The 22,631-nt window shown below is 46.7% G+C and overlaps 1 protein-coding gene across 7 annotated transcripts in view; it reads right to left on the bottom strand.

Moving 5' to 3' along the window:
* Window positions 1-22,631, bottom strand: part of LOC147034366 (centrosomal protein of 85 kDa-like) — a 167,196-nt gene that overhangs the window by 16,287 nt on the left and 128,278 nt on the right. For all 7 annotated transcript variants that reach the window (XM_085881550.1, XM_085881534.1, XM_085881557.1 and 4 more), the window contains 6 exons: window positions 7,917-7,987; window positions 7,616-7,751; window positions 7,371-7,514; window positions 5,983-6,135; window positions 5,492-5,697; window positions 4,595-4,712 (listed from right to left, as the gene is read on the bottom strand). In XM_085881550.1, the coding sequence (XP_085737676.1) occupies window positions 4,595-4,712; window positions 5,492-5,697; window positions 5,983-6,135; window positions 7,371-7,514; window positions 7,616-7,751; window positions 7,917-7,987 (828 nt within the window). The remainder of the gene's footprint in view (window positions 1-4,594; window positions 4,713-5,491; window positions 5,698-5,982; window positions 6,136-7,370; window positions 7,515-7,615; window positions 7,752-7,916; window positions 7,988-22,631) is intronic.

The raw sequence follows: 22,631 nt of genomic DNA on the forward strand, positions 1-22,631 counted from the left end.
CTACAAACCAGAGAGGTTCGACGCAGACCCAAACACGACTGACGCAGAAATGAAATGGTCACATTGGTTCTGCTCCTTCTCACACTATCTGACCATCATCGCGGAGGGAGCTGACAAATTTGCCGCTCTCGTGAATCATGTCTCGCCCGGCGTGTACAGGCTCTTCTCGGGGTGCGACACTTACGAAGCAGCGATTGACGTGCTGCAGGCGCTCTACGTGAAGCCCAAGAACGAGGTATACATACGACATCTTCTCAACACACGCAAGCAAGCAGCCGGGGAGACAATCGATCAGTTCCTGCAAGCTCTGAATCAGCTGGGAAAAGACTGCAGCTTCCGGGCGGTAAGCGCCGAGGAACACCGAAAGGAAGCCACACGGGAGGCATTCATCCAAGGACTCAGATCAGCCCACATACGGCAACGCTTACTAGAGAAAGCGCAACCCACTCTTGACAAGGTAGTCGATCAGGCTCGAGCGATGGATACGGCTCAGCAGCAATCTGAGTCATTTGGGACACCGATGCTGCTCATGAACGCTGCTACGATGGGAACCCAAGGAACCCCACTGGCACAGACACAGCCAGACATGAGGGATGGAGAAACACCCGAGGAGCCGGATACCCAGACCTCGTCAAACTCCTCAGCAACTGCTCCGGTCGGTAAATGCTTCTTTTGTGGGTACAAAAGGCATCCTCGTCAAAAATGTCCCGCCAGAGATGCCACATGCATGAATTGCGACAAGAAAGGGCATTATGCCAGGGTATGTAAATCTACTCTAAGGAGGAATAAACCCACTTCTGCGGCTCTCTACTCGCAAAATAAATTGACTGCAGCCTCCCGGGGAATCTATCCAAGGCTATCATCAACGTGCGAATTAACGGGCATATGGCTGAGGCACTGATTGATACCGGTAGCTCTGAAAGTTTCGTCAACAGCTCGCTAGTGAAGGGCAGGAAATGGGTAATCCACCCGACTGACAATACGGTATGCATGGCCGCCACCTCACTACAATCCCGCGTACGAGGGTACTGCAATGTTGAATTGGACGTAAAAGGGTACACGCATCGGGATGTAAAGGTGCTGGTGCTTCGTGATTTGTGCGCAGACGTAATTCTGGGTCATAATGTCCTCAAGCAGCACACGAGCGTCGAAATACCCTTTGGAGGAAGCAAGCCTCGTCTAATTTTAAATGCGCTGACCACCGCGGAGGTGATGTCCCCCCAGCTGTTCGCTAACTTGTCGCCGGTCTGCAAACCGATAGCGATCAAATCGCGGCGATATACCACTGCTGACATGAATTTCATCACTTCAGAAACCAAGCGATTACTGGAGGAGGGAATTATAGAACTGAGCGATTCGCCATGGCGCGCACAGGTGTTAGTAACCAGCAGTCAGAACCATAAGAGACGGATGGTTGTCGATTATTCCCAAACGGTCAATCGCTTCACCCAACTCGACGCCTACCCCCTGCCGCGCATAGATGAGATGGTCGAACGCGTGGCCAATTATAAGGTATTCAGCACCATCGACTTGCGAAGCGCCTATCATCAAATTCCCATCCGAGAGGAAGACAAACCGTACACTGCATTCCAGGCAGGGCGGCGCCTCTACCAGTTCAGAAGGATACCATTCGGTGTCACGAATGGAGTAGCTTGCTTCCAACGGGTTATGGACGACATCATCTCAGATGAAAACCTCGAAGACACTTTTGTTTACGTGGATAATGTCACAGTGTGCGGTAGGGATCAGAGGGAACATGATAGGAATCTGGACAGATTCTTGAGCATTGCTGGAAAATATAATCTGACTCTCAACTACGAGAAATGCGTATTCTCGGCAAGGTCAATTGACCTTCTCGGCTACACGATAGCCGACGGCACAATTAAGCCTGATCCTGAGCGATTGCGCCCGCTCCGTGAGCTTCCACCACCTCAGGACTTGCAAACAATGCGCCGGGTGATCGGGATGTTCGCTTACTATGCAAGATGGATTTCGCAATACTCCGAGAAAATACATCCCCTAGTGCATTGCAAAAACTTTCCACCAGATGCCGCTGTCGTGAAAGCTTTCCACGATCTCAAGGATGATATCAGTAAGTCCGTGGTTTTATCGATCGACAGCTCGGTGCCCTTCGTGGTGGAGACCGACGCTTCAAATCACGCCATAGCTGCAACACTTAATCAGTCTGGGCGGCCGGTCGCTTTCTTCTCGAGAACTCTCTCTAGAAGCGAGCAGAGACACTCGGCAATAGAGAAGGAGGCGTACGCCATCGTCGAAGCGCTGCGTAAATGGAGACATTATTTACTGGGAAACCACTTCACGCTCGTTACGGACCAACGATCCGTGGCTTTCATGTTTGATGGGAAAAATAACGGGAAAATTAAGAATGAAAAAATTATGAGATGGCGGATAGACCTAGCCTGCTACAGGTACGACATTGTTTACCGGCCCGGGAAGGAAAACCCTGCTGCAGATACCTTCTCCCGGGTCTACAGTTCGGCAACAATCAGTCAGGCTTTGCAAGACCTCCATGTGTCTCTGTGCCACCCAGGGGTAACCAGGATGGCACATTTCGTACGCAGACAAAATCTTCCCTATTCTGTTGAAGATATTAAACAAATGAATGCTTCATGCCCTGTTTGTGCTGAACTAAAACCCAGATTCTTTGGCGCGGCATCTGGCAGACTGATCAAGGCTACTTCCCCCTTCGAGAGACTAAACATCGACTTCAAAGGGCCCCTGCCGACCGAGACAGACAACAGATACATATTCACCGTTGTTGATGAATATTCAAGGTTCCCTTTCGCGTTTCCGTGCTCGGATATGACCTCGGGCACTGTCGTGAAATGTCTCTCTGACCTCTTCGCTATGTTTGGGAAACCTTCGTACATACATTCAGACAGAGGGCCGTGTTTCATGTCGGCCGGGCTAAAACAATTCCTATTAGAGCACGGCATAGCAACTAGTCGAACGACGGGTTACAACCCACAGGGAAACGGGCAGGTGGAACGGTATAATGGAGTAATTTGGAAAGCCGTAACTCTGGCGCTGAAATCGAGAGGACTGGGCCCCGAGCGGTGGGAGGTTGCTCTTCCTGACGCAATGAATTCCATACGCTCTTTGCTCTGCACGTCCACAAATGCCACTCCTCACGAACGTATGTTTACTCACCAACGACGTTATGTTGACAGACAAACGGTGCCCAACTGGCTGACCCACCCCGGTACAGTGTTCATGAAACGCCCGGTACGACAAAGCAAGTATGAACCGCTGGTGGAGGGGGTCGAACTCATTGACACTAATCCAGAGTATGCTCATGTCAGGCTCCCGGATGGCAGGGAGACCACTGTGTCGGTTCGCCATCTGGCTCCCTCAGGTACTGGCTCCCCTCCTGGCACTCCTCCTTCTGACATTTCCCCCCCAGGAACTCCGCCAGGCGACGGGGCTGCCGCGTTCCACCCGAGAGCGATCGAGGAGTCATCCCCGGCACAAGTCGAGGCTCACCAAGAGGATCGGGAGTCTCCCTCAAGTGAAACTGCCGTTTACTCCCGGAGAGGTCGACGAATAAGGCCCCCTCGACGACTCAATCTGTAAAGGGGATTATCGGCATTCTCGCTGCTCATGCTCCTATATGCCCATTATATCATATATCGATGCTCATTTCCATGCTCCTACAACTCAAAATAATCACTGCTTGGCATGTATGCTCCTGTAGATCTATTAGTCCGCGTTGCTTGAAATGTATACTCCTATAGTGCTAAAGCAATCATGGTGTGTAAGATGGGCCCCTAGTTACATTTTAAAGGTGGGGAGAATGTGGTGAATTAACGTGAATCGAGGGACATGACGCGGGATCACATGTTGTGCGTCTCGCGTATAAGGGGAGGTCTCTCTGCGGCACGAGTGATTGTCCCCGGGGCATTGCTATTGACATCGGCTGTCCACTTGATGCTCGTTAACTGAAGGTGCTCATTGACTGGTGAGAATGGAGATTATATCGAACTCCGTGCTTACGCGGATTTAGTCTGCAATGGTTAACTGCACATGTATACGTTTCTGCTTATGTACTCCGAGCTGAACCTGTATTCCCCGGTGTGCCCACAGAAGCGGCTCCAATCAAATGGAATAAAGCCTAAACTCTGAAGGTTCATCTCTCGCTCTCATTTCAATGACCGCCTGTCCATGAGGAACAAAAGCTTCACATATATTATGTCATTGATCACATGGTTTGGCAGCCATATTGGATTACTCTAAAACCTATAAAAAAAAAAAATACATCACTCAAAAGAAGTCCTTGCGAGGGTCTGCAATCTCTGATTGCTCCTTTTCTTGTTTGAAAATATTTTGATTGGAGAAATAACTCACTTTTCAGTGAACAATACACAAACTGTAAAACCTCACATGCACATACCTGTACAGTAAATGTGAGCACCAACTCACAATGGATATAACAACCAGAGTAGAAAGGTAGGCAGCACTAAGAAACTGGTAGTTCCTTCATTGTGCCTTCTTTGTGCCCTGAATAACCAATGCCCATTTAAATGTTGCAAAGCATGAGCCTGAAACAGGCATGTTGTGTGGTACATTTACCAACCTTGTATGCAGATGCTACGTCTGATCGCAGCCGGACATTTTCAGCTTGGACCTGTTCCATACTAGGTCCAAAGAGTTGCGATGCATCCTGCAGACAGCATTCCACCTTCTGCTGCAAGCTAAAGAAGGACAACACTCAATGATTCTCAAAAAAAAACTGGTGGAAAGATCAATACAGAACTGTATTCAGAAATTAAACATCCTCAACTCAAATAATTGCAAGGGAGGAGTGGGGGGGGGCATCATGTGACTGCTATATGCAGGTGGTGAGACCCAACGTTGATTGAAGAAATAAATAATGAAACTGACGTTGGGTGTTATCACTTGCATAATTTAGTCAAGTGATGCTTCTTCTACTCTTGGGAGGGTACATAACACCACACCAGGATCAGGATGCCGATGTACAGGACTGGATGAAAACCACTCGGTGATCAAAACCCCAGACATGTCAATATTTCTTCCCAGTTTGGTTTAAATCCAAGTTTGGTTGCCTTTTGCCCCTTGTCATAGTCTTTCCCTTAACATAATTGGTAGTGCCTTCGTTTTTGAATTCAATGACTACAATTTCCATAATCATCAAACAGCTTATCCCATTATCTCCATTCCTCTATTTTGCAGAAAATACATGAGTGAATGTGAAATCAGAGAACGCAGGGTGCAGACCAGGAGGGTTTAGCAATAATATTAATTTTGAGTTAACATTTCCTTTTTTTTTTATTACATATGGATTAAAATCCATTTTATTTTCCATTGTATTTTGGTGCTGCATTGTGGAGTATGGTGAAGTCCTCAATCCAATTGTTTGCATCCATCTGAACTTTAAGCTCATATAAGCACCGAGTTATGTTCTTCTCCAGAACTTTTGTGCTCATTACACCCCAACAGGTACGCAACATACCCTTGCACCGTTTTCACAAGCTCCTCTTCACGATCCCTGAGTCTTTTCACTTCGTCGTCCCTCTGTACGAGGTACGTCCGAAGGTGCTCGACTTCTGTCGTGCAGCTAGACAGCTGCTCCTCAACCTCCGACGTTTTTTTTTCAGCGACCACTCGTACCATCTTGTTCTCCTCCAGTTGGCGCACTTTTTCTTCAGCCGCACACAGCTAAGGGGCGTGGAGAAACAACGCACAATGAGTGCATGTGAGATCTTCTTCATGTATGCAAAGGATGGTTTTACAATATGAAGATAATTATTCTCAAAATCTATAGCAGAACTCATTAGCAGAGAAAGAGAGAATGTGAAGGTTCATCCATGATTCCACCAGCAAATCATACCCAATGACTTTAGGAATCACAGAGAGTATACGTCCAACATGGCGATCATCATTGTAAAACCACACATTTTGTTGTGCCACACTACTTGTGCTTCCAACCCCACCAAACCCTACCTGCCGTTGAAGACTTCGGTGGTCCTCCAGTGTGGGAAGGCTGGCCAGGTATCGCTCGAGGCTTTCCACACGCTGCTGTCGTTCCAGACGCTGCTCGCTCACCCGATCCAACTTCTTCCTCAGACTGGCCAATTGTCTCTCCCGGCAACGAAGCTTTGGGAAATAACAACAAGGTACGCTGATATCAATTTTTTATTTGAAAACATTAATTTTTATACTTTCTGCCTCTTTTGCTTCAATACCATGAAAACTTGTATGCATGCAAGGGTCCATGTAGATAATACAGAATTTTGAACCTCCTCCCCCCTCTCCAGCATTCCCTACATTCTTCTACTAACTTCACTCATATCTCCTCTCAACCAACTTCCCCTTGTTCACCCTATCATAGTCTTTCCCTTAATTTTTCTATTTCTTTCCTCTCCCACTCCTCCCCTCAACCTTTGTGTAAAAAACGTCCACAGGGTTATCGGAGGCAAAGGAGAAAGTCTGTCTTGAAAGTAAACGTTTTTAATTTAAGAAGTTTAAAAAATTACCCACAATGCATTGACCTCAAGCACAGACTGTTGTAATCAGCTTGAATTATAAACATTTAAAAATAATTGCTTAATGTTCGCAAATCATCCCATTTGGATGGTCCGAAGAACATCTCATTAGAATTAGGCTCTTTCCTGATACTCATTTACTTTGGTAAAGTATTGAGGATATGTACACGTAGCGTGAGCTTGTTTTACATCGGAAAGTTGTGCAGGCATGGCACGGTGCCGTGTTCCAGCCAACTGCTTATGTGCAGTTTGGCGACTCTTTGGCTCACATTTTCATTTCTCCTGTGCCATGTTTGGTGGACTGGAACTATAGGGGCTCTGCGTACACAAACCTTGATACTTTTGGAACATGGTATTGAAATGATGGAAAGATGAAGAATATGGGATTGGGGGAGGGGGGGGCTTACATATACTCATGGAGGAAAGTAAATATACATATTTACACATCCCTCCATTTGCCTGTACTCATATACTCTCACTCAGATACATGCTGCACACTCTCTCTATCGAGTGCAGCCTACGGCTGCTGATTGCATCATTGGTTGGGACGCGGCTATGCCGCTGATGCGGTGTCCCCCTTACCAGTGCACTGGTACTCATTTCGCCGACCTCGGAAGGATGACAGGCTGAGTCAACCTCCTGGTGTATTAATTCAGCGGCCCAACGGGGCTTGAACTCAGGACCCTAGGATCTCAGGCCGCCACCCGAACCACTAAGCCAACACCAGGCTTATACATACTGAACTACAATAGATCTTTAACAATGTATGACACAAAAAAGGTAAACTTGCTCGATATGCACAAACTTCTCCCAGAGCCTTCTGCGGTGAAGGAAAAACAAATGCACCTTTTCGTGTGTACGTGTTGAAGATTCCACGTGATGCTGTGTGTATCTCTCCAAGGCCACGCTCAGAGCCTGAATCCGGGCCTCTGTGTCGGCAACACGTTTCTCCAGCTCGGAGTCTATCTCTGGCCTGTTCTGTCCCTCCAGCTTTTGGTGGGAAAGCAAATACACCAGTAAAATCATTGATGAAATGAGCATTGGGTGGGGGGGGGGAGCGGGGGTAGCAATTATGGCACAAGCAGTCCCACCTTTGTGGGGAGAGAAGGTCGAACCTCTGGCCAAAAGAGGGCACCGCTTGCACCGGTGGTACTTCTTGGGGGATTCATTACGCGGTGGTCTGAACCTTGGAGTCGCTGGTGGAGACTGGCGGGTTTCTCACACTGCCTGGAACATTAATATTTAGGGCAATGTGTGAAAGAACCCTTAGTGTGACAACCCACGGCATTAAAACCTGTTGAGGTTAAAATGCTGTGAATGGCAGTTCAGGTTGGCTACGGTTGGAGCAAATACATCTTTCCTTAACAGGCCAAAGATAATAACCATCCTTACGTGTCCATGGTGGATTCCTCATGCATTTGGCCGCACGGTTGATGATCTTTTCGGGTCAAACCACTCAGCAACTGTTGGGGTGAACAACCGTTAGTAATATGGTATTGAAATTGTCCATGGCCTCCAAGGCCTTCAATGAAGTCTGGTGTACACCACACTGACAAAAGTAATGAGAAAACCTCTATACTTCTACATGTTAATGCTACCTATAAAAAGTTAATGCTGCCTGAAATCCTCTTAAATGAAGAGGAGAAAAACGCAGGTAACTGCCTTTTCATAGGCACTGTACCTGTTTTTACCTATTGATTTCGGATTTCAGGTGGCACTGATTTTTCATCATCATCAGCTATTTTCAGTCCACTGCTGGACGAAAGCCTCAGCATGTTGACAGCATGTTGACAGCATGTTGACAGCATGTTGCTCTGTCTCTTGCATTGTTGTTCCAATTGACTCTTCCCCAAAATTTGTCTATTTATTTCATCAATTCATCTTAGGCATGTCCTTGCCTTGTTTCTGTTGCCATCCACAGGTCTCCATGTTGTTACTATTGTTGTCCACTTGCTAACTGTTTGATTCATTTCCAAAGTTTGATTATTTCTTTGATATCCTGAGTTTTGGTTTGTTCTCTGACACATTTATTTGTCTATCTATCTTTGTGTGTAATACCTAACATATTATGGTCCATTTTGTGTTGCGCTGCTGTTAACCTTTTCTCCATTTCTGTTGTTAACGCTCAGGTCTCTGCCCCATCAATGAAAGTTGGAATAATACACTGATCGAAAACTTTCATTTTCAGACATATTAGTAAGCTTCCTCTCATGGAAGACTTTTCAAAGGTATCATTATATTTTCATGCCTGACCCAGGTTGTTCTGAAGGCGTTAAGAATCCACCAAAAAGTGGAATGCATCACAAGTAGACCATCCAGGGCATGGGAGACGGATATCACCCCCTCACCCTCTCTCTCACAGAGGTTATCAACAATCCAGCTGGGATTTGAATGATCCAATTGCCACATGGTAATTCTGAGTTTTCCAGAGACTTAGAGTCTAAAACTACTGCTGGTTCCTGCTGAATTTGAACTTGCAACCTCTAGCTAGGATGTCAGTCCAATGTCATCACCATTCGGTTATCATAGTTGGCAGCTGTTTAGTTTTATAAATGCTTAATACGGTACTTACAGCAGAAGTTAAAAATTAAAAAAAAAAATTAAAAAGGCTTCTTGTGATGTGGAGGATATCAGTCATGCCTCCTTTCTCTTGTTCGATCCTAAGATCACCAATACCGTGTCTATTATGGATTGCACGTTTTTGTCCCCTGCCCCTCCGACGAAGTCGGAGATGGGAGACATTAAAATGAGCTCCGACCGACTGACCAACAGATCATCCGTCCATGTACTTTTGTGCACAGGATATTCCAAAAACCGCTCAATATTTAGCTTTAATATCGCAGATATCTATTCTTCATGACATTATCTCAACCTGAATGCAAAACGTCCAATATTTAGCTTTCATATTTCAGATATCTGTTACACATTTCACCCAAAAAGTGGTATCAGCTCCTTGTTAAACCGATTTTGTACATTTCCGTGCATGGCATGATCAACGAATGTGGAATGTGCTTTGCACACATCGTACTCCATCTAAGCTATTGAGGGGTTTTTTTGCCACCGAAGGTGAAGGAGGTTATGTTTTCACCCCTTTCTGTCAGTTTGTTTGTTTATTTGTGTGCAGGATATCTCATAAAGTTGTGAACGGATCCAGATGAAATGTTGAGGACACGTTCGGTGTGTGACAAGGACGAACTGATTAGATTTTGGTGAAGATCCGGATCCGGATTTGGCTACTAGAATATTTTAAGTGATTCTTCACCATTGAGAGATAGGGCCGAAAACGAAAGAGTACTGTATAGCATGATATTTCAAAAATGTAATGGGCCGATAATTATGTTCTCATGGATCGGGCATTACGTGGCAGAGGTATGCGCTCCACCAAGTACCCTTCTAGTTCTTAATGGTTTATTAGGTAATTTTGTTGATCAGGGAGTGATTCGAACCCTTAAACGGCTTTTCTACACCCTTTGTGTTCTGCTTCCAAGGATTGTTATTTGCTGAGTTTAAATATAGCAGTGTATACACTTCATAATGCAGCTACAGTTCGAAGAGACTGCAGGTTTCTATTGAGTCGTTCAAGTTGTTGCTCGATAAGATACAAACCTATGTTTTTATGGAAGTTGTGCTTCCTCAGACTTAATAATCAGCGAATATGTTTCATTCAGTCTGGTTCAGTGACTCCGTATCTGAAGGATCTGATTTCTTTATATGACTTTGGTAAAATGTCGCAACACAGTATATCAAGGACAAAAAATATTTTGGAACAAATTTGGTATTCTGTCCTTTTTAGGAAATTTCATCAATCTCAATGTTCATAAAGAAAGTTAGTTCAATGGAATGAATGTTTCACTTGTTTGACATGGAGTTCCTTCTTTAAACTAGTTCAGTGTTCTTTGTGTTATGTTTCAGCTGAACTCCATTTCTTTTCTTTACTTCTGCCACCGAAGGTGAGTGGAAGTTATGTTTTCACCCCTGTCTGTGTCCGTGAGCAGGATATCTCACAAAGTTATGGAAGGATTCAGACGAAACCTGGTGGACAGGTTGTGTGTGTGACATGATCGAACTGATTGAATTTTGGTGACGATCTGGTTCTATATCCGGATACGAGAATTTTTTTGATTTTCTAAGTAATTCTTGATGGGCCCAAAAATGATAGATTACATGATATCTAAAAAAGTTGTGGACAGGTTATGACTAAACTTGGTGGATGAGTTGGGTAGGTTACAAGAACAAGCCGATTTAGTTTGGGAGAAGATACGGATGCAGATCAGTGGGATAAAAAATGTAAACTGTTCATCCTGGTGGAGGTATGCGCTCCACGAGTGCCGTTCTAGTTTTTTCTTGTTTTAATTACAGGACCAACAGGCATTGCTTTTCTTCCTCTGTGTGCAATTCTCTTTCACTTTATGCTCGACTGTCTCTTTTGGTATTGTTGTGGTTGACGAAATTCACAAACCACCATTCAGGTCCCTTAGGTGAGATATCTCTGTAAGTATATGTGTAGTTAGGCCCAAACCCGTTGTCTAGAGGGAATAAATGTCATTTATGCGGGCTGCGACTCTTCAGGATAGCCGTTTTTCTTTTCCTATCTTTATTTTGGACCAGCCGCCATTACTACCACCACCAACCACGTCTCAACAGCCGTCACACAACAACCACCAACCACAACGCCGCTTCACAACAACCACCAACCACAACGCCGCTTCGCAACAACAACCACCAACCACAACGCCGCTTCACAACAACCACCAACCACAACGCCGCTTCACAACAACAACCACCAACCACAACGCCGCTTCACAACAGCAACCACCAACCACAACGCCGCTTCACAACAACAGCCACGACCTTTACCGTCACAACTCGCCACCGTCGCATCGCCACCATTCTCGCGCCACTTGTGGGCACCGATGCTGGACTCGTGCGGGGCGCGCACCGAGCAGCGTGTTCAAAAACATCACGGACTTTCCGCAGAAAACGGATCAAAAATGACTCACGCCCACTTTTGTTCCGTCCAATCGGTGAGCGAGGGGCGATTTGGCCCCGCCTCCAGGGCGTTGGAGGGCGGTCGCTATATGCAAATTCATGGATCAAAAAGCATTCACGCCCACTTTTCCTCGGGCCAATGGGGAGCCAGTGAGAGAGGTGAAGGGTCGGAGGCAGAGGGTCAAGGGTGAAAGAGCGAAGCCACGGGGCTTATATAAACGGCTGCGTTCGTCAGTAAAGGCAGTTCAGTTGGGAGTTGTGCGGAGTTCAAGAGAGTCGTCGGTGGAGCTGGAAAGAAGTGGGAGAAGTCAAGAGTGAAGAGTTGGGATGAGCCAAGAGAGGAGACGGAGAGGGCGAGTAGACGGAGCTGTGGAGAGGTGACGGCGGCGAAGGCGGACGAGGGGGTGCTCGCGTCGGTGCCAGGAGCTGCACAGGGAGAGGCCAGCAACGCGACCGAGGTGGAGGAGGAGACGCTCGCCGCGGGACCCGAGACAGGGTGATATCCTCCTTCCCCCGAGCATCAGCAACCCCCTCCTGTTTCCCCCCGCGCTGAGATGGTGCGACAAGGGGCCCCCTTCCCACCCCCTACCAGACACTGTCCGCGAGGCCCGCGGAGTTGAGGCGCCACCGCCGCTCTGCGTCTCATCATCAGACGGTAGGCCCGACATGGTCTCGGCCCCAGGCCCCCCTCATCCTGGAGGGTGGTTCTCTTTTCTTTTGCTTTGGGAATATGTGTTGTCGGCGCCGTCTGTGAAGTAAAATTGTATAAGTGTTGCCGTGTGCCCGGTAGTTGGTTAGATCTGCATTGTTGCATTTACTTTTTGTGTAATATTGCATTGTCTTCTTCTTTTACATGTGCTTTTGGTGTAATTGTAGATGTGTGCTTTCCGTTCATCGCGAAATAAATGTGCTTATTGTTGAACTGTTTTCCCGCTTCACTTCGTCATTTCTTTCATTGAATCTCCATCTTGCTTCACGTAAAGGGTTGGTCGTGGGCTAAAACGCCCGATAATTAATCGAACCGTCGAGGCCGACGAATAACACCGCTCGGTTATCCCGATAGTACGGAACGGGTCGCTTAAAGTGGCCCGTGTCCGAAGTCGACCTGCGGCGAGGTGCGATCGCCCGGTCTACCCTCCGTGTGGGTACTTAGGTAGGTCGAATTTGGCGAGCAACCCTATCCCACGCGGGGGCCGATTGGCACGATCGTGGTGAGACCGAAAGGTCCACCCGTGACTGGTTCCCGGCGTTAGTCCGAGAGGGTCACGACTGGATTGTCCGTCCGGTGGGCGACGTTCCGCGATTCGGGTTAACGTGGCCGTTCGCACGCCGGCGGGCGCGAATCCGCAACAGTATGAACAAAAGTAAAATTCTTAAATTCAAGGTTTTCCAATACTTGTCTGCATCTGTGTCATCAGTCCTTCATGAATGATGCTGATTAATTAAAGTCAAGGGAAACTGCAACAAGAAGAAACTCCAGTCAGAAGAAGCTCCTGTCATGAAAACTTCCAGTCAGGAGAAGCTACAATCAGGATAAGCTGCAGCATGACAGGCTGGAGTAAGGAGAGAATGCAGTACGGAGAAGATGAAGTCTGGAGAGGCTGCAGTATGCTGAGGCTGCAGTAGGGTGAGGCTGCGGTATGGTGAGGCTGCAGTATGGTGAGGTACGGTGAGGCTGTGGTAGGGCGAGGCTGCGATATGAAGAGGGTGTGGTATGGTGAGGTTGCGATATGGAGAGGCTGGAGTAAAGAGAGGTTGAACTAAGGACATTCTGGAGTGTGGAGAAGATGCAGTGTGGAGAGGCTACAGTGTAAAATTATGGTGTGGAGAGGCTACAGAGTGGAGAGGTTGGAGTAAGGAAAGGCTGGAGTAAAGAAAGGAGGTAGTAATGAAAGGCTGCACCATGGTGAGGCTGCAGTATGGAGATTGAAGCTGTGGTAGAGTGAAGCTGTGGTAGAGTGAGGATGCGGTATGGTGAGGCTGCAGTATAGAGACGCTGCGGTATTTAGAAGTTGAACTAATAAAATGCTGGAGTATGGAGAGGGAACAGTGTGGTTAAGCTATAAATAGTGTGGAGAGGCCACAGTGTGTAGAAGCTATAAAATGTGGGGAGGCTACAGTGTGGAGAGGTTGGAGAATGGAGAGTCGAGAGAATTAAGAGGATGGAGAATGGAGAGTCCAGAGAATGGAGAGTCGAGAGAATAAAGAAGGGGAAGAACGGAGAGGCTGGAGAATGGAGAGGCTGGAGAATGGAGAGGCTGGAGAATGGAGAGGCTGCAGTATAGTGAGGCTGCGGTATGGTGAGGTTGCGGTATGGTGAGGCTGCGGTATGGTGAGCATAGGATATGGTGAAGATGCAGTACAGGGAGGCTGGAGAAATGGGGTGTGGAGGGGGGGAGTCGAGAATGGAGATACTGGAGAATTGAGGGAGGTGTGGGGTTGGAGAATGGAGAGGTTGAAAAATTGACAGTCTAGACTCTGGAGAATGAAGAGGATGGGGAATGGAGAGGTGAGAGAATGGAGAGGCCTGAGAATGGAGAGGCTGGAGAATGGAGAGGCTGGAGAATGGAGAGGCTGGAGAATGGAGAGGCTGGAGAATGGAGAGGCTGGAGAATGGAGAGGCTGGAGAATGGAGAGGCTGGAGAATGGAGAGTCTATAAAATGAAGAGGATAGAAAAGGGAGAGGCTGGAAAATGGAGATTCCAGAGAATGGATGGTCTAGAGAATAAAGAAGGGGAAGAATGGAGAGGCTGGAGAATGGACATACTGGATAATGGAGAGGCTGGAGAATAGAGAGGCTGTGGTATTGTGGGGCTACAGCATGGAGAAGCTGCGGAATTGAGAGGTTGTGGTCTGAAGAGGCTGCAGCAAGGTTGGGCTGCAGTATGAAGATTCTGCAGTATGGTTTGGCTGTGGCATGGAGAGGCTGCGGTATGGAGAGGCTGCGATATGCAGAGGTTGCAGCATGGTTGGGCTGCGGTATGAAGATTCTGCAGTATGGTTAGGCTGCTTTCTGTCAGGTCAGGTTCGATCTGTGACCTGCTCCAGGTACCATGTAAACCTATACTAACCTGTTCCATGGTCGGGTTGTCGGCGACTAAACCGTCTCCCCCACCAGGTTTTCTGGTGAGGAGGGTGTTTGGATATGGACACCCAGCAGGATTAAAAACAAAACCTGTCAAAGGGCGGAGGAGCTCCTTGTGAGCCAACGGCCATCCATATCTAGTGCCCAACTGTGTCTGCGGACGTCCTCCTGCAGTTGGGTTACTTCTTTTTAGGAGGTTGGTGGCAGGATTTGCACTCGGCCACCGTAAAACCCTTCATTCCGCAAAACGCAAAAACGCAAAAAAATCTGAAAACCCACTCCGTGGGAGTACCTCCTGTGCAGCATCCCTTCTCAGGGCAGCTCACCGGATGATGGGATTGGGGCAAAGCCTTCGGGACCCCCAATCTTTGATGATAGGAGGGAAACCACGGGGTAACATCCCTGGGTCAGATTGCGGGAGAGTGTGTCGGAGTGGTGCTGAGGTGTCGTCCACCAGACGGCGGTCTCCTTGGGTTAACCTGAGGCGGTCCCTTCGGGTGGGTGCCTAGAATGTCCTATCCCTAAGAGAGGATAATCACCTGTCTCTATTATCATCTGAGCTCAAGCGTTTGGACATTGGGATTGCAGCTCTCTCTGAGGTTGGGAGACCGGATTGCGGCGAGATAATGGTGGGTGGTTACAACTACTATTGGTCTGGTCGCTCTGATGGTTACCATACCCAAGGAGTTGCTGTAGCTGTGTCCAATAAGCTGACCCCAATGATAATAGAGGTAACACCGGTCAACGAGCGTATTATGAGATTAAGGATTCGTCACTCCTTAGGTGTCATTTCCCTGGTCTCTGTTTATGCTCCGACTGAGGCGAGTGACCTCAGCGTGAAGGATGCATTCTACGCCACACTCGAGTCTGTGGTTGATCAGTGCTCCAGATGAGATACACTTCTAGTCTTGGGGGATTTCAATGCATCGACTGGAACTGATAGGGATGGTTATGAGGTGTGTGTTGGTCCCCATGGGTCAGGAACTATGAACCAGAATAGCACTAAGTTCCTTGACTTTGCAAGAAGTCATGGACTTAGGGTGGCTGGTTCATGGTTTCAGCGCCCACAAGCTCATCGCTGGACTTGGTATTCCAACGCTGGCGGTGTGGCAAAGGAGATTGACCATGTTCTCATTGACGGTCGTTGGAGGATGATCCAGAACTGCAGGGTCTACCGGAGTGCTCAGTTCCTCAATACTGACCACAGGCTTGTTGTAGCAACTCTAAAGCTGTACCTTAAATCCTGGAGAATGGTACCATCCCAGCATAGGCTGGATGTTGCCAAGCTCAGGGATGAGAGAGTAGCTGAGGAGTTTGCGAACAGGCTGAGTGGACACTTGGGGGGTCTGGGTGCTTTGGGGGGTCCTGAAGAGTTGTGGAGCGCCTTCAAGACCACCGTCCTTGATGTTGCCGGTGGATGTCTTGGAGCTCACCACAGGGCAAAGAAGAATTTTGTCTCTCAAGGGACACTGGATACCATTGACCAGAGTTGCAGGGCCAGGCTGAATGGCAGAGCTGAGCTGTTCAGGGAGCTGAGGCGTAAAACTGTACGTGATAGGGTTCACCACCATCTGCTTGAGCACCAGCGTCCAGAGCAGTCAGGCTTTACACCAAAGAGGTCAACGATTGACCGTATCCTTGCCCTTCGTGTCCTCACCGAATGCAGATGAGAGTTTCGGCAGGGGCTGCTTGCAGCCTATGTTGATCTCTGTAAAGCGTTCGATTCCGTGAATCGGGATGTCCTCTGGAGGATTCTTGGTCTTCGTGGGGTGCCACCAAAACTGATCGATCTGATGTCTGAACTCTACTCTGGTTCTGAGAGTGCTGTGAAGTGTGGTGGTACCATCTCTGACTTATTTCCAGTTATTACTGGAGTTTGTCAGGGATGTGCACTGGCCCCCACACTTTTCAGCACTTGTATGGACTGAATTTTAGGGAGGATGTCTGAGAGATCAAGTTGCGGTGCATCGTTTGGGAATGTCAAGATCTTGGACCTTGATTTTGCAGATGATGCAGTCATCTTTGCGGAGACTTTAGACATCCTCTTGGGGCCCTCGAGGTGCTGAATGAGGAGTCGGAGCCGCTGGGATTACGGGTTTCTTGGGTCAAAACTAAGATCCAGGCTTTCGGTGACATCTTGGATGCTGCTGTCCTGTCTGTGTCTGTTTGTGGTGAGATTGTTGAGGTCGTGGAGAGATTCACTTACCTTGGCAGTGATATTCATGTCTCTGCTGGCTGTGAGTCAGAGGTCAATAGATGTCTGGGTCGGGCCTGGGGAGTCATGGATTCACTGGATCATGGGGTGTGGCGCTGCCGGTACCTGTGCGGGAGGACGAAAGTCCGAGTCTTCAGGTCCTTGGTGCTTCCAGTCTTGCTCTATAGATGCGAGACTTGGACTCTGACCAAGGATCTGAGACGGAGACTTAATTCCTTTGGTACCAGGTCTCTTCGGAGAATCCTTGGCTATCGCTGGTCGGATTTTGTGTCCAATGAGCGGTTGCTGAGAGAGACTCGGATGAGATTTGTTACCTGCTAGTCCGTGAGCGTCAGTTGCGGCTGTATGGACATGTGGCTTGTTTTCCTGACGCTGATCCTGCTCACCAGATTCTCTCAGCGAGGGAGTCTCATGAGTGGAGGAGGCCAGTGGGCCGACCACGTGCCTCGTGGTTGCAGCAGGTTGACCATCATCTCAAGGAGATGGGGATGGGCCTAGCATCTGCCTGGGGGATGGCTAGACGGAGACCCCTGGAGTACCGGCGGAAAGTGGACGCAGCGACGTGCTGTTCTGGCACATGCTCCCATACCTGACCTGACCTGTTAGGCTGCGGTATGGAGAGACTACGGCATGTTTGGGCTGCAGTATGGAGAGGCTGTGGTACGGAGAGGGTGCAGTATGGAGAGGCTGTGGTACGGAGAGGGTGCAGTATGGAGAGGCTACAGAATGGTTATGTTGCGGAATGGTTAGCCTGGGGTATGGAAAGACTGGAGTATGGAGAGGATGCAGTATGAAGAGGATGCAGTATGGAAAGGCAGGAGAGGTTGGAGAATGGAGAGGCTGGAGTATGGATAGGCTGGAGTATTGATAGGCTGCATTATGAAGAGGCTACAATAAGGAGAGGATGTAAAAAAAGGAGAGGATTAAGAAGGAAAGGATGTAAAAAGGAGAGGATGCAATATGCAGAGGTTTCAGTATGAAGAGGCTTGTTTCAGATGAAGATGTAGTAACCGAAACTCATTTCTGCCAGATTTAATGCTTTTGCGACAAAACAGTGATTGAGTATTGACCTGTCCAGCCACCAAAACATTCACGACTTACAGCCATACTGCTCAGTTCAATAAAGGATTAACATTTATTTATATCTGGTACAAGGATATACAAAGAATACGGTTGCAGGAGGAGGTCATTCAGCCCATCATGTCTGCGGTACTTATAATATAGCCACAGCACTTTTCCATGAGCTTTGACTAATTGTGTATAAAATCCTAAGGCATACTACACTATTGACAGCATGATTGTACAGAAAACAAATAACCCTAATAAAGCCAAGAACATTCGGTTCATTAAACCTTCTCCTGCTCTATATTTGTATGTGAACAGCTATTACCCTGCAGCGCTGATTTAGGAGTGAACCTAACCCCGGATCAAGACCCCGCCAACATGGCCACCTGTTCACCTAAAAACAGCCCTTCGTAGAGCCCAATCAATCCAGGCTTTGGGCCAACACAGCCTGCGGAAGATAAAGTAAGCAGGCTGGTACAGGCATGAATGGAAACTAACAAAAGTCGCATTTATTTTACAAAATCATTTCAAAGCAACATTTGTTTATCGACCAGAAAGTTCGAACGTGAAATCGCTGCTGTGAGCCTGGTCATTTATTGCAAAAACACAAAGGTTGTTACTGAAACTTACAATTGTTAAAACTGGAAATATTGTGTTCAGGTATGAACGGTTAAAAAAACATCTATGAAGCAATACTCCAGTTACTTTCAGAGAGACCATCCATCATCCATGACCACAGTTACTCCGTTGTCAGAGCGTCAGTTTGGTCGAGGCAATTCCCTTGGCTGAGAACCAACCCTGGACAGGTTCCCACTGCATTGCAGGTTGACAGTGATGACTGTTTCTATTGTTATGCAGGAATATTATACTTGGGGGTACAAGGAGCATGGGCTCCTTTTGGAGTTTGGAAAAGAGCTTGGACTTTATGCCTAATGAAATTATGTGAGCAGATGAAATGCTAGCTCGCTAAAACCCGTTTGCTAACAGACAAAATCATGCAAACATAATGTAACATGTTTTGGTAACTGGCCTTATAGAAAACTGGTAGTGTGCTCACTGACAACAACAAGTTCGAATTGCGAACATACTCCGTGGGAGTTCATTCGTACAACTCTCAGGTGAGCGATAGCATGGACGACAGATAGTTTTGAAATTTGGTAAGATTTTCATCGCATCAGAAAAATAAACCAGAACATCGCCCAGCGCATTTAATTGCTTTTTTTTAATAACAATTTTAAGAACATGGGCCGAAAGGGCCGTTTCTTGGCCCAAAGGGCTGGAATCTCACTTTGGGCTCAGTTAATGCCTGGGGAATGGTCTCTAGAATATACCTGTCAAGTTTGGTTCGGTTCCGTTCACTAATAACCAAGAAATAGCAATTTAAAGAAAATGGGCCAAAGTGGGCCGTTCCTCGGCCCAAAGGGCCGCAATCACACTTTGGGCTCAGTTAGTGCCTGCACATACGTCTCTAGTATATGCCTGTCAATTTTCATCTAATTCTGTTCACGAATAATGGAGAAATAGATGTTCAAATGAACTGTACACAAGAAAAGAGAGAACGCGAGCGGCGCTTAGACCCCGTGGGGTGGAAGACCCCACGGGGTAAAAACTGTGCACTTGATAACTAACTTAACGAACTAAATGTGTACTTGCTTACTAACTGTGTGTTTGTTAACTACATGTGTGCTTTTACTAGCAAAGCTTGACCTTGCTAATAAATAATGCATGTACGGTATTGGCCTCGCGGTGAGGACACTAGAATTGTATCCCAGAGGTCAGAGGTTGAAATCTAGCTGAAAGGGTGGAATAAAGGATTTGGACTCTCTGCTTCTGAAAAAATCTAGCTCATTGCAGTGAGAATTACCAAGTTGCTATCGATTGGTTAAAACTTAGCTGGCTCACGTATCACCTTCAGGGAGGGGCGAGTTTTCCCGCCCCAACTGTTCTTGTGTATATGTGGTGCCAGCTCATACTTTGTGGTTGACTTTCAAAGACCTCAGGGCACCTTGGCATTGGTACCAAAATGCCACTTGTGAAAAGGGCAGTAGAGCACAAAATCCTTCTTCGGGTTAATAAAAATACTGCTGTGCATACTTGCTGTGTGCCAGCAAGCTGCTCTGCTTGTTGAGTGGAGAAAGTGAAGGAGATACATGAACTAAGTTTAGCCACCACTGGCATGCTTTTGATAAGCCCAGACTCACCCCTCGAACCCAAGGGCACTGAGACTGAACATTAAGCACATTCCAACACGTGCTTGTCTGTGTGCCTAGATTTCCAACTATGTTCATCTCTGACTGTCCCTCAATCTCTTGTGCCACACATATTTCCACAACCTTTGATTATTTCAGTAGGTCATTGTTTGTTTCTTTCATTCTGTCTTTGTTTCTTTCTATCTTTCTTTCTTTCATTGTGTCTTGGTCTCATGCTGAAGCAATAATAGTCTATTAGGATCTATCTTGGTGACCCTCCGAGATCATTTTTGAGATTTTCCACTTTACATCACATGCTAAATTCTGAGTGTGAATTCCAAGTGGCTCATCTTGCTGACAAAGACCAAACCACACATCCATGTCAGCATCTCCAATTAACCATGCATACAGGCTGTCTGTCTATATTGATGGCTTTGAAGCATTCGGTCTGATCGTAGATAAGGGATGTAATGTTTAACTGTTCCTTTCCATTTTTCATGCCCAAATCAACTCCAGTCAAACGTCAGGTCTGGTTAAGCGATTCCTGCGAGATTTGGGCCAAAACTCTTCCTCGGCTAACCCGACAAGAAGTTAGGATTAACTGTGAGTAGTAGTAGTAGTAGTAGGTAGTAGTAGTGGTTGTCATCATATCTGCTCTTGCCTCCATCACTCTGCACAAATCACCATTTCCATATCCCTTATCATGCCCACATCCGATATAAGCTCACACACATCACAGGCCACCTCGCACTCTCAACACTTCATGAGTGTTCGGAGACAGACATTCTTCAACAAATAATCAAGCACTTCAACAATGGCTTTGTGTTCTTCAACAACACTGTATCAATAAATTCTAAGTTTCATCTTTCACGTCAGAATTTCCTTGCAAGGTGCATCGGCTGCTTTGAAAATGCTCATTTCATGCAAAGGCACAATTACTTAAATGCTATAAAATGTCTTATAAACTTTTAGAAATCAAAACCCTAAACAAGTCTATTTCAGTCCACTGCAGGGGAAAAAGTTCCCTCAACTCATGTTGAAAGATGTTTGGCATACTCGCCACACTTCCCAAGTATGGGTTAGTGAGAATGAGCATAAATGGAAATGAAACCCACACCGGCTAGTAGAGAAAGTAACAAGTCCTGAATCACTTGACCAAACAATTCTGGCTCATCTCATCAACACAATGAGCAAATATGTTTTCTTTTATTATACGAATATATATATATATATATATATATATATATATATATATATATATATATATATTGTTACGTATAAGGGGGAACACCATAGCTAGATTGTTGTAGGATAGCATGGTCCGTGTGATTTGCTTAGCGTAGATTTTACTTTTGTAAACAGGGAAAATGTCAAAGTAGGTCATCTTGTTAAACGTGACATTGAGGCAGAGGATGTAATTTAGAGACAATATAGTTAGGGATAAGATTGTATGTTTAAAAACCTTGTGTATGGCACAGCCAAATGAGGACTTGTGGGCAATTAGAAAGGTGTGTGCACTTTGAATGCACACTCAAATACGGATGCTCAAAGTGCGATGAGCATGTCGGCAAACCTTGTTGTTGTATTGAGCTGCAGAACCTCAAATGGGGTGGGCCCCATAATTTTTGTTGATATTCTGCTGGAGGCCAAGGTTGTGGACCTTGGGGCAGAAGGGAATGGCCTGAAAGAAGAGGAAGGGATCTGGGCAGATATGTGTGGGTGTGGCTCTCAGGAGACTGGTTGTGAGAGAGATGGCTCATTTTGGGCTCAACTCAGCATGGTTTTTCTCGAAAGCTGCGTGCTCACTTCGCTCGTCCTTGAAAATAGGCCATCCGCATTCTTTGGTGAGAGACTGCTTACAGCTGTAAGGATGATCTCGGAACCGGGACATCATCGCCTCTGCCTTCAGCTCCACACCGTGCCAACCTGCATGATCTCCGGACCTGCTCATACCTCCACAAGCCCTCCCTCTTCCCTTTGTTCAGTTGTGTTGGCTCCATTTTTAGCAGTGCCATAGCTTTGTTACACTTCAGTGTTTTATTTATTTTCACTGTATATGCTGTACGTTTGTGTGTCCCTCATCTGTATCTGTGTATTTTGACCGCCACATCTCTGCCATACACTTATTGGTGTTCCCATCTACATTTATCCCCATATTTCGTTGTAAATAGACCCCATTTTGACGAAAAGGAACATTTTCCCACCTCTTGCCTCTCATACATTGCGCCACCAAGTTCAGCTTAATTTGGGTGATCCTTCGGGAATATAAGTATTAAGTGAATGCAGTAACTATAAATACCATTTCAGGAATCCGCGGATGGTCTTAGACCATCTGGCTCAGAGCAGTCTGTGTTAATGGAATCCCTCTGACGTGACAATATTATTGTTGCGGGTGTGGGGTACAGGATAGATATTAAAATGTACAGACTTGGTATAGACTGTGAGCTCATGTAGGAGAGATCATTTTGACATGGATTAAGGACTTTGCATTTTGGTTAAGTTGTGCTGTTAGTATACATCACCGGAAGGTGATGATGTTGGTTGCAGTGGTTAATTAGATTGAG

This window comes from Eptatretus burgeri, chromosome 1 (assembly GCF_056783735.1).
Source record: "Eptatretus burgeri isolate ZD-2024b chromosome 1, Ebu_testis_v1, whole genome shotgun sequence".
Classification (NCBI taxonomy): Eukaryota; Metazoa; Chordata; class Myxini; order Myxiniformes; family Myxinidae; genus Eptatretus; species Eptatretus burgeri.